Source organism: Magallana gigas, chromosome 4, assembly GCF_963853765.1.
Source record: "Magallana gigas chromosome 4, xbMagGiga1.1, whole genome shotgun sequence".
Classification (NCBI taxonomy): domain Eukaryota; kingdom Metazoa; phylum Mollusca; class Bivalvia; order Ostreida; family Ostreidae; genus Magallana; species Magallana gigas.
In genome coordinates, this window is record NC_088856.1 from 6822805 (window position 1) to 6835756 (window position 12952).

Sequence of the window (12952 nt, forward strand, 5' to 3'; positions counted from 1 at the left end):
TTTCCATCATTGACTCACCGGAAGTTTGAAAGTCTCCAATGACGACGGCGTCTCTCTCTGCTAGGTATGTAAGAATAAATAAATAATTCACAAAGATAATGCATAATTATCTCCGCCAAGTTGTAGTAAATTACAAATCAAAGCCTATTCAACGTTTTATCTATAGAATAATTACAGTGAGAGCTTTTCTGTCACGTAATCTTGCGATATCAATTTTCCCACCATAAAATGTCTTGGAATTCATGAATGATTAAAATATTACAACACGGAAGTCTAAAAAGTTAAAATAGCTTATTTTCTAACTTAAAAAAACCCATTAATATTATTTTAAATACTTTATATTTGGATCATTGTTCAAAGTATGTTATTTTAGTGGTATTTATATGATATTTTAAGATATGTCAACAATCTTTAAAAATATTTATAAAAATTAAAAAGATATAAAAATCCTCATCAGCAATTTTGTTTCAATTAGTATAGCCTTGTGGAAACCGCATTCTACCCCCCCCCCCAAAAAAAATAGAATATACAATCAAATGTGATGATATAATTACTGTGCCTTCTGCTGTAAATATGCATAGTCTTTTTATATTAGATTTGTGGAGTCATGCAACTGCAACATTTTTGCATCCTTATTTGTTTTCCAGTTTGGAGAGAACATGGTAGATAAGTGATTGTTGCCCAGAAAATGACCTGGTAACAGAAAAGAGGCTGAAGAATTAAGACGATGAAGAAACCTCAATAGACAAGTTCATAATCATCTGACAGGAATTCACCCAGACATGGTACTCACCAAAATGTTAAACATATATTTATACATTTGATTAATAAAAAAAATCCAAATATCAATAAAATTAGGAAAGGATGTAATTCACATAGGGATAGAAATACATTCTATCAAAATTCATGGGAGTCTCTGTTATTATTTGTTTTAATTATTCAAGTCGTTTTCAGAATATGCAGGTATAAACGTGGTAGAGTTTCAATAATGCCTATATATTAAACAAATAGCATCTGTCATTAAAGTCTTGTCTGTACATTACAAAATTTATGTTTGTAGCCTGGAAAGAAAAAAGGTGGAAAGAAGTCTGGGAAAAAATCGGGGAAAAAGGGGGGAAAGGGAAAGAAATCGGCCAAATCGAGGTCACAATCCGCGAAGTCTGATAAGGGAGAGAAATCAGCACCCGATATAATGAGTCCAGCAGCCATGGAGAATTTATACTACATTGCACATGATGCGCCTGATGCACTAGACAAACGGGGGTTTGGATGGCCAGACGCAGGGAAAAAGAAAGGGAAAAAGGGCAAAGGGAAGAAGAAGAAAAAATAATGAGAGCTTTCCTAGATTCTTTGTTAATATATTTTAGTATAGCTGTTTTTATGGAGTGTTTTGTGACGTATGTACTGCATGTAGAAGTGGCCATCAATATTTATAGAACCATGATCTCATTGCCAGAAGTGCAGTGAAAAGTTACGATAGTTGTGCCAAAGATTTTACCCATAATCTTCAGGAGAAATTTATGCCTTTAATATGTACACATCAAAAACAGCATTAGTTAAGGAAAAGAAAAAAAACTATCGTTAGACCTTCAAGCCAAAAAGAGGATTTGAAGTGAATGGCTATGTAAACTAGCATCTAATTCAGAGTCTTCATCTGAATGCATGTCCTTGTTCAGATGAAGACAGAGAGAACTTGGGTTCCGCAGCACCCTGTGATGTGCTGGGTTTAGCTACATATGATTGCAGCTTCAGTTTTGATATGAATATTTAGGATATAACCCCTGCATATCATTGATTACATGAGCAGCCTGCTCTGAAAATATGTATATTTGCCCCTTTAGATTAAAAGCTGTTGAATACTTAATGCTGTTGACAAAATGAAGAGACATAATTGTTACAGTGAACTATTTTGGCTCAATCTCAGAATGAAAGTCATTTTTAACGATGAAATGAAATCATGTTCATTCCATAACTAACCAATTATAAGGAGAAAAAAGAGAGACAACATATTTGATTATCAGAAAATGAACGTAGCAAATTTGGTGCTGTTTGTGAAAATTGAAGGAGTGTATACCTTTGTGTAAATGAATTCATTTTTCTAGTTTTAATTTAGAAAATTAATATTCATTTTGATTGGGTGATGGTTTCAATGATGTTGTACATCTATTTCTTGTCAAAAATGACCTTATACATATACTAACAAATGAAATCCCATATCAATTCTTTATAAGTTTTTAATGATAAAGTAGCACATTATTTCAACTCAAGGTAGTACTAGTGGGTGCAAATGAATCTATTTTTAATAACATTTTAGAAATTGAGAGAATACCGTGAAGAATTGTTGAAATGTATAAATTGTATGGTTATATGTTATGTTGCTAGCACAAAGTCTACACAATGTGTTGGGATATTGAAAATATCTCTGATGTCTAGGTTTTTGTTTTCTTTGTTTCAAAGACATTTTTTTGGGGCATGTCTTAGTCTATAGGTAAGAACAACAAATTCAGCAGCGAACTTGACACAGGATTAATTTGTCCAATACTTGCAATATGTGTATGGAAATGTTTCCTGTACAATAATTTCTAGTACAAGTAAAATTTGCCTAATGCTGAAGGCAAAAATGATGTTTTTTAAATTTTATGCTATGTAAATGTCCACTACCTTGCCTTAAATGTACAAAACTTTACAGGGTTTTTATCTTTACAGTCCATAGTGCAGGGTTATCTTTTTTTTAAAGTGATACACATTTAACATGGTTGATTTCATACAAGGTATTTTTTTCAAAAAGCTAAAATGAGTGACTTTATTTGTTAGATTATACTTTTGCAGAGACAACATTTTTTATGAATATTTGAATATTTTATAGAAATGTTTGATAGATATTAGGTATTTTTATTACTATTTTAGTCCATATCTCTGAAGTTACAGTTGTTTATGCATGTTATTTAGTGTTCAGGTTTTGCTGTGATGTGTCAAAGACCACAATATGATTTCCGTCCAAAAAAATGTTGAACTCAAAGCAAGTAGATTAGTGGAAATTTAGATTTCATCAGTGATTAATGTTTCCAATATGTTTAACTTGTACTTGAAATAAGTATATGGTACACTTTTATTTATAAAAGAAAAACAAGAGCCTTCTATACATATCTATTTTGCTCAATATGACTGCTGAATGTTAACATAGAAACTAAACACTAATTATTTAGATTTATCTGTGATAAAGTTATAAATATGTTATTGCATGTTTTTTTTTATTTTAAGAAGTATGTATATTTGTTAATAGAGATGAAAATTTTAACAATAAATGTAATGGAAAAATTCTGCATTAGTTTAGCTTATCTAAACCCAGAATACCTTGTTGTTGCATATAGACTGAGTCGACAAGTTTCACTTTGTAACAACAAGCAAGTGTTGTTTGTCGAGAGACCAAAAACTGGTCATCTTTTATTTCCATTGTTTTGCCTGATTAGGCTATACATGCAATGACATTGTGTCATTGGATAAATTTCTATAATTTCTTATGGTAATTACTGGTACAGGATAGCAACCTGGTGTCATATTACCTGTTCATATACCAGTAAATATTCAAAGTATTCCTTTCTTGTTTAATTTAACCAAAAAAAAAGTTTCTGTCACCAACAACAAAACTATGTGCAATATGTTTGTTGCTCAGTGTACAAAGCAATATGTTCACTGACATCTCAGCGCAACAAACCCACCGTTCATGTTAGCACAACTTGACATACTCCCATAGTACATGTATATAAGCTGATAAACTAAAAGCAGATTTGCTTCCCATAAAGTATAAATTGAAACAGCTGCCGTTGAGAAGCAGATTTATCTCCCTTTGAATGTGCTTGTGTGTGTATATACATGGAACATATATATTTTTAGCAGTGATAATGGAATGTAATTCAGAATAAATCACTCATGTATTAAGGGATTTAAAAATGGCTTTATCAGGTGAACTGTAAACTAATACAGAAAGAAACAAGAAAGCACATTATAACAAGTTTTATTATTGGATCTGTACACATGAATTGATTCTGTACATTACGACCTAGTTATCTGTACACGCTATGTTATTTACATCCTCACTATCTATATTACACATATACTCACTGTGGTATGAAGCCTGTGCTGCCATTAACAACTGATAGTTAAGAAAATGAATGCAGGGGGAGGGTGAAACCAGGTCAAAAAAGAGAAATATACGACTCAACTCACAGAATAAATAGTAATGTCAAAATTACACCACAAGTTTAAATGCCATAAACATGAACAAAGAATATGAAACTATTAAACAAGAATGCTGATAATTTGATGGGCAGGGATGTAAAACAGTAAATATGCCCACCCTAGTACAATTGTTTCATCTAACGTGAAATTGCTACCTAATATTAACGTCAACTTTAAAATTATATATTCCTTAAACAATAACAACCTAGAGAAGTATAAAGTATATGAAGATACAGGGCGTAAATAGTGTATAAACTTCCTCTATGTGTATATATATCATCAGTCACAACTTGTGTATAGGAGTAATTAATACAACCATTAAGTTAATTAATATGTAAATGCCTTCTGATCACTGATACAGGTCACTCTCTACAATCAAATACAGAAATTAATCTTTCATGCAAGAAATTCAAATCAAATAAAGAAACTTGTGGGTTTTACATTAAGATACACTTAGAAAATTAATATGTCTATGCATTGTATAAGATATTTACAAGAAAAATTAAACCATCTCTCTACCAGACTCTGATTAAACAGCCCATTAAAATATAGGACAGGTGTTACAGCACCTATTGGACTTTTTCTGATTTGTTGTTACAAATATATATATTGTATAAGGTAGTACATAAATAGGTATAGAGTTCACTGCAGCACTATCTGCCATTTCACTGGGGACATACTTTTACAGATAACAATAAACATAGAGATGTCCTTTATAAGGCTATCACAACACCATACCGAGTCAAAGAAAACCTGTCAAATCAGCAGAAAAATAAAGAAAGAAGTGTTCTAAGAACAGTAAAACAAACCCAGCTACAAAAAATAAACTGAAGCCATCAAAATAACAGACAAGGAAATTCACTTTACAATATAGAGGCATGCTGATTATTTAAGTATGCATATTTCATAACACAGCATTAAAGAAAATAAGTTGTAAGACTTCAAACATTTTGCATACAAGTACATGTTTTTCAACATTTCAAACATTCAACTTTAAATAGACATATTTTTATCTAACAATTGTGAAAGTTTTAGGACTGTCATCCTGTTGATATGTTTTGTCTATAAAGGGTTGCTGAACATAAATAAAAAACAGAGATCACAGATTACATAATTCAGTGTCAACTTATTACGACTGGCCCCAATTAGTAATAATTAGTTTTGTAATCAAACAAACCTTTAAAAATGTACATGTATATGTATTTGTTTATCATTTAAATATAGATTACAACCTTCATCAATTGGCATTAGACTTCAAGCAGATTTGACAACATTATACATGTAGTAAAAAACAATTAAATTAAAAAAAACATGTTAATAAACAGCTTTTACAAATTACTTCCATTGCATCACACATTTACAAAAAAACTGACGAGCACTAGGTACAGTTACTATTGCTTTCAATATGCCCCTAAAAATGACTATTACTCACACCACATTTCAAAATATGTTTGATACTTTACTCCTTCATGCCTGGCTGAAAAACTGACAGGAAATTATTGATTCAAAGTTGCAGTGAAAAAATCTAAATTGATTGGCAGCCTTTACAAACTGTAAACTGATTCAACAGATGGCTATTTAGCTTGTATGTTTAATGGTGTAGTATAAAATGCATAACAGAGCACATGTAATTGGGTTAATGATGTTAATGACAAGTTAATCAATGAAGATAATGTCAATCGAAAATGCTTTGTAAATATGTTTTACATAACAAGAGGCAAAGTACGAAAATTTTATAAAAATGCAAAAAATTCACTCTTTTACAACAGTTACACATCTCAGCAGATTCACTGAAACCACTTACAAAATATCACATGACAGTAATATCAAATGTGTATCACACTTCACAATCTCTGCGGTCCTCCCTGGGGGGCTGGGGGTGGGGATGGGACACCCCTCCCTGCTTGGCCCGGTTTCTTCCGTCTCTCAGCCACCACGTCTGGCTTGGTTTTTATTTTTTACACTTCCTTTGGTATTTGGCACCTTGATGCATTTTCGTTCATTTTTGTTCTTTAGCCAGAGTACTGCCGATTTCCTTGGTAACCAAAATAGTTTGTTTCCCTAGTGTCAATTTGGCGGCGACCCAGATAAGGTGAACTTTGACCTTGGGCTGTCCGTCATTGGTACGTTGTTCGATGGGGAGTATCCTCCACCCATAGGACTAGGCTCTACAATAGCATGAGTGACACATCAGAGTTTTCATCCACCAAAACAAACCGCAATCAATGAAAACCATGCATGTGTATTTATAATTTGTGGTATGTTTAAAAAATGTTATGGGGAAAACTAAACTTGAAGGTGGCAATTGTTATATTTTAACTTCATAAACCATAAAATAAAATATAAATTATGACTGACAAATTTTGAAGACAGAACAAAAAACTCTTGATCATTTAATAGTTTGTACAAAATTTGAATCCTATTAAATGGAAACAGTTCTGATTACCTCCTAACACACGCCTTCGTACACCGAGGGTCACATGACCCCTCTGTCCGGCCAGCCTCATCAGGCTCACCACGTGATGATGTGAGGAGTTGATGACGTTTTGTCCGTCCACGTGTGTTATCTCATCACCCGTACGTAAACGGCCGTCCAAATCTGCTGATCCATTTGGTACAATATGACCAACAGACACCTGAAAAATTGGACAGAATTTTTAAAAACTAAACCGAATTCAAAATCAATTACATTGTTTGCGTGTAACAATAAATCTTAGTGTATACATCCCTTGTATTTTGAAGTGAAAAAAGCAAAAGTACTTCACTAGTTCAATGCTTTTGATTAATGAATTATCTGAAATGTCTCTTATAGCCAACTTGGATAATGATTCATATACAAATGAAACAATCTGTCTCAGCCTACAATGTAATAATGTGCAATGGCGCCATATTTTCTAAATGCCTAAAACAGCATACTGATAAATCATCAATATGCAGTGCACTGTAACACTGTCAACAACACATACATGCAAACATGTTTACCTGAGAGCCCTCCTCTGTGCCTCCGATAATCCGGAAACCAAACCCTGTCTCCAGTTGCTGTAATGTGATGGTGAACTCCATGCTTCGTATCGGGTCGTCCGACTCAGGAAACCTGACTCCAAACCGAGATTGTCCAGTGCTTCCGAAGGATGGTTGAGACTGCACGGGGAAGCGTTTGGGGACTAACAGAGACTCCAATGAATTTTGATAGAATGTATTTCTATCCCTATGTGAATTACATCCTTTCCTAATTTTATTTACATTTGGACTCTTTTTATTAATTATATGTATAAATATATGTTTAACATTTTGGTGAGTACCATGTCTGGGTGAATTCCTGTCATATGATTATTAACTTGTCTATTGAGGTTTCTTGATCGTCTTAATTCTTCAGCCTCTTTTCTGTTACCAGGTCATTTTCTGGGCAACAGTCACTTATCTACCATTTTCTCTCCAAACTGGAAAACAAATAAGGATGCAAAAATGTTGCATGACTCCACAAATCTAATATAAAAAGACTATGCATATTTACAGCAGAAGGCACAGTAATATATCATCACATTTGATTGTTTCATTAATATTCAAGGGTATCAATTTTCGTGGATAAAGTGAAAATCACAGTTTCAAGGATACGTAAATTCGAGGCCAATGACCCTATCAATACAAAATCTTAATAGAAATTGCACTTCAATGAACATTTAATTTCGTGGATCAACTTAACAACGAAATCCACGAAAATTGGTATTTAACGAATATTGATGAAACCACAGTATTCTATTTTTTTTTTTTTTGGTAGAATGCGGTTTCCACAATGCTATACTAATTGAAACAGAATTGCTGATGAGGATTTTGATATCTTTTTAATTTTTATATTTTTTAAATATTCATATAAAGATTGTTGACATATCTTAAAATATCATATAAATACCACTAAAATAACATACTTTGAACAATGATCCAAATATAAAATATTAAATATAATATTTATGTTTTTTAAAAAAAGTTAGAAAATAAGCTATTTTAACTTATTAGACTTCCGTGTTGTAATACTTAATCATTCAAGATTTCCAAGACATTTTATGGTGGGAAAATTGATATAGCAAGAAGCTCTCACTGTAATTATTCTATAGATAAAACGTTGAATAGGCTTTGATTTGTAATTTACTACAACTTGGCGCAGATAATTATGCATTACCTTCGTGAATTATCTATTTATTCTTACATACCTAGCAGAGAGAGTCATTGGAGACTTTCAAACTTCCGGTGTGTCAATGATGAAAATGTATTAGATTGTTCATTGTTTATTCGAGTTTTTATACGCCGACTCAGTATTGTAATTTTAAGATAAATTGTTAAGGAAAATAACAAGAAAATAAACTTGTAATATGTAAACGCTGTGACCGTTGGACCGAGCGCAGATTTAACACAGTGCAGTTTTTGTATAATAAAATCTATTTTTAAACGCACACAGTAGGGAGGTATAATAGTAACGTATTATTGGATCTAAGAACCTCGATATGGACCTTGATCTGATTGGTTGCCTACTAACCATATTTTGTTAAGCGAACTCTCATTGGCTAATGGTGGTACGTTCAAATCCTCCAGATCTGACAAGGAGCTAAAAATCCGTTGATTAAAACTGTGTGAAAACAGAATCATTGCCTTATGTCAAGAAAGGTAAGAAAAACAGAAAGAATAAACAACAATAGAACAATATATTCCACAACCTCTAATTGACTTGAAAGTATTTTTATTCTGTAATTTTTGGAGTAAACATCAATGCCGAATACAGATTGAAATCGTAATTTACAAAGGGAGGATTGTGTGTGTGTGTGTGTGTGTGTGTCTATAGATATATATGTGTGTTTGTGTGCCTGCGTGTGTGTCAATCAAATGTTTTACCATGTATTTTGTTAAACCACAATCTTTTCTATAAAATTTTAATTGTGAACCGCACAACACATTTACTACAAGATGTAAACAACTTTAAGCATTCATTTTCGAGCATATTTTTATCAGTTTATTAAAAAAAATTAAAAGAGCATTAAATGCTTCATATTTACAACACTCTACACTTTCCAACTGAATTATTTTGTTACTTTCTCATTCTACTTTCTCATTCTACGTCAATCATCCGCCTGAAACTACGTAATGTTTAATTATGACATCATGTGGCGTAAGAATACACAGTGGAACAGTGGAATATCAAAACTTTATAACTTTATTACATGAGTGATATCCACCGCATATTGAGCTAAACGTGATATTATTAACTCATTAGATTTGTTACCGACTGTTTACAGAAATTTGTGGGTTCTGTGAAGTCCATAAGAGGCGAGGTGTTATAAATATATATATATATATATATATATATATATATATATATATATATATATATATATATATATATATATATATATATATTTAAGTATTGAATCCTTATTTTTTGAAAGATATAGTCTCATAACTGCAACGGTGTGTGCATACAAATTGAATAACGCGCGTTAGCGCGTTATGAAAATTTGTTTGCACACACCGTTGCAGCTATGAGACTATATCTTTCAAAAAATAAGGATTCAATGCTTATATTTACATTTTTTTACCTTCTTGTCTTGTACGCAAATGGGAATTATACCTCAAAATTACTGTATTATCCTATGGGTAAGTTCAAATTAATGGAAGAGCCACTGTAACAGCCACAAGCGTGATCTTTGATTTTCGCTTGTGACGTTGTATTTATCAGCGTTCAACGTTTGTGACGTCACAGTTAAAACTCGTCATTTAACCTTTGAGTACCCTTTCTGCGTTATGGTGCTATATCTGCAGTAGCTTTACATGCAAAATATACGTGGAATGTAAATATTTAAGCATTGAATCATTAGTTTTTGAAAGATATAGTCTCATAACTGCGCCGGTGTGTGCATACAAATTGAGTAACGCGCGCTAGCGCGTTATGAAAATTTGTATGCACACACCGCTGGAGTTATGAGGGTGAGATTTGCTGACCCCAACTAAATGTTTTTAACCAAGCCAAATTGTTTATATTCAGTCAATGCAAAGGATGGTTGCAGTATAAAATTACATGTACATATACCATCAATTTTTCTAAATATGTATTGAGAAAAACAATATTATCTTTTAAAGGAATTTGCTATGGATTCCAGATAATGGAAAACAACGAGTCCCCCAATGTTCCATTTACCTTCATACGAACAAGATTTTTAACAGGTGTGTATGTGTATTTATTAAGATTAACATACCTGGTATCTATATTTAATTCCTTAAAGAAAGGCAGAGTAAGTAGAATTAAAAAATCTGGAATTAAGTTTGTTTTTTTCTAACATTTAATCCATATGCAATACTGATTTAAGCTTTTATATTGTATATTAACTAGTTTACAATTCTTGAAGATGATATTTTGCATGAACTTTTACCTTATTTATTATAAACAATTCTGTTTTTATCTCACCATGCTGAAAGCTCAAGTGCGCTTTTCTAGTCACATTTTGTCTGTCTGTCCATCTGTAAACTTTTTACATTTTCAACATCTTCTCTAGAACCACTGGGCAAATTTCAACCAAACTTGGCACAAAGCACCCTTAGGCAGAGGGGATTAAAATTTGTGAAAATAAAGGACCACACCCTTTTACAAGTGAAATTTCAAAAATCTTCTTCTCACAAATCATTAAGCCAGGAAAGCTGAAACTCATGTGAAAGCATCCTCACGTAGTGTACATGTAGATTCAGAGCTGTGAAATCATGACCTTCAGGTGTTGTTGATTCTTTAAAAAATTTAGACTTTGGCTCCTGGACAGTTCTTGTGCCTCACAAGTGGTTCAGAGTTTGATGTAGGTTTATATCCTATTTATTTAAGAAAGGGCTTCTCAAGAGATTTGATCACATACCAGCCAAGTTCATATCACGGTGAACTTTTTAACATTGCTGTTTATTACTTATATTTAAATTTGGGAATGGCAAAACATTCAGAATCATTAATTTAACAGTGTTTTTACGTTTACAATATTGCAACCCTCAAGTGAATAGCACGTGCGGCTATCATTGTGACATCAGGAAAACGTTCATACAGAATTGAATGTTTTTGCTATTATATAGGTTCATATAAGGAAGCATATTTGCAAATGTAAATATAAACAATTGTTTAGGATCTTTTTTTTTAACTGAAGTGCTCAACTTGTGATACCAGTATGACTATAAAATTATCTTGGTAGAAAAGGGACTTGATAATAAATAAAAGAATATCCAGGGGGAAAATTTGGTTTATTTTGGGGGGGGGGGGGTTTACAGGATCTACACGTATTACTGTGGATTTATTAAATTTCGTGGTGGCTCAGTTTTTCTGGATTTTGTGGTTACCTCTCATCCATGATAATCATCCTCCATGGATTAATAAATTAAGGTTATAAAATCATATTTCTTTTTGTTAGGTAATAGAGAATACACGAAATTATGTCCTCAAGAACCTGTAAATTTGAAGTAATCCACGAAAATTGGCCACTACGAATTTTAATGATTCCACAATATGCAGCATTGTCAAGATATTTTGTATTATGACTCCATTTTGCTGATTTTGTCATGCCTATTGTATCTCAGGTGAGCAATGTGGCCCATGTGCCTCTTGTTTATTTACAGCACCTTCTGTTGTGATATATGATAATGCCTGCAATCTGCATGCATACTTCTTGAACAGAGACCCTTTATTTGTTCAAAATACTACTTTTGCTGTAGACAACTTGCATTGGAGAAACCACAAATGTAAGTCATTGCCTTTTTATGCCCTTATAATAAAATTTTAGGGAGTACAATGTATATAGTTTTTGCCCTGTCTGTCTGCTTGTCTATCTTTTTGTTTGTTTGTCCTCAAAAACTTTAACCTTAAATTGCCTATAACTTTTGAGTGGGTGGGGATATGGGTTTCATTTTTCACAGGTATATATTCCATGTGACAAGACCTTTTTTTTAGTAGGAAAAAATTTGACCTTTTGACCTTGACCTTTGGACTTTGACATGCATTTGAGAAAATTCATCTCTCGCCATAAGCTGCCATACTGGGACATCAGGGTTTCACAAACACATATGTTGTTAGAGTTATATTTATTTTGAAAAAGGGGGGGGGGGTTCTGCTTGAATTATGGAAAAAAAGTACCATTATATGTTTTTTCCATTAACACATGGTCATTATGCTATTTCTTCATTTGCAGCCTGCTCCAAAATCTACCATGCACATTATTACAAGGTTCTTAGATATGGTCAATATGGAGTAGGCAAAGTTCATAGATATGGTCAATATGAAGTAAACAAGGTTCTAAGATTTGGCTCGTATAGAGTAGACATGGTTTTTAGATATGGTTTGTATAGAGAAGGCAAGGTTCTTAGATATGGTTCGTAATATTGTTACATGTCTTTTAGATATGGTCAATGTAAAGTAAATAATGCTTTTAGTTTTTAATAGTACAGAGTGGACAAGGTTCTTAGATATTGTTAATAAAGAGTAGACAAGGTTCCTAGATACAGTCAGTATAGAGTAAATAATGCTTTTAGATATGGTTTGTAATACTTTCACAATGTTCTTTTATATGGTTAGTATAGAGAGGTAAGGTTCTTAGATATGGTCAATATAGAGGAGTCAAGGTTCTGTGATATGGTCTGTATAGAGTAGACAAGGTTTTTAGATATGGTTAGTATAGAGTAGACAAGGTTCTTAGATATGATT

General features: G+C 32.5%; 1 protein-coding gene and 2 long non-coding RNA genes across 4 annotated transcripts; 2 read left to right on the forward strand and 1 right to left on the reverse strand.

Annotated features, from left to right (window-relative positions):
* On the forward strand, positions 1–784 carry LOC105338105 (uncharacterized). Its single transcript, XR_004596906.2, has 2 exons — positions 1–64; positions 648–784. It is a non-coding gene; the product is annotated as an uncharacterized lncRNA (long non-coding RNA).
* Positions 785–3999: 3215 nt separating this feature from the next.
* Positions 4000–8500, reverse strand: LOC136274402 (membrane-associated guanylate kinase, WW and PDZ domain-containing protein 1-like). Of its 2 annotated transcripts, none has more exons than XM_066081087.1 (4): positions 8448–8500; positions 7222–7679; positions 6686–6875; positions 4000–6407 (listed from the first exon to the last, which is right to left on the reverse strand). In XM_066081087.1, the coding sequence occupies exons 2-4, from the start codon at positions 7300–7302 to the stop codon at positions 6307–6309; spliced, it is 372 nt and encodes a 123-aa protein (XP_065937159.1). In that variant the 5' UTR covers positions 7303–7679; positions 8448–8500; the 3' UTR covers positions 4000–6306. The 2 variants fall into 2 exon arrangements, with proteins under 2 accessions (XP_065937159.1, XP_065937161.1); XM_066081089.1 differs by having other exon boundaries at positions 8417–8488.
* A 1864-nt stretch (positions 8501–10364) lies between these two features.
* On the forward strand, positions 10365–12478 carry LOC105324010 (uncharacterized). Its single transcript, XR_010713683.1, has 3 exons — positions 10365–10449; positions 11872–11994; positions 12441–12478. It is a non-coding gene; the product is annotated as an uncharacterized lncRNA (long non-coding RNA).
* Positions 12479–12952: the final 474 nt, after the last annotated feature.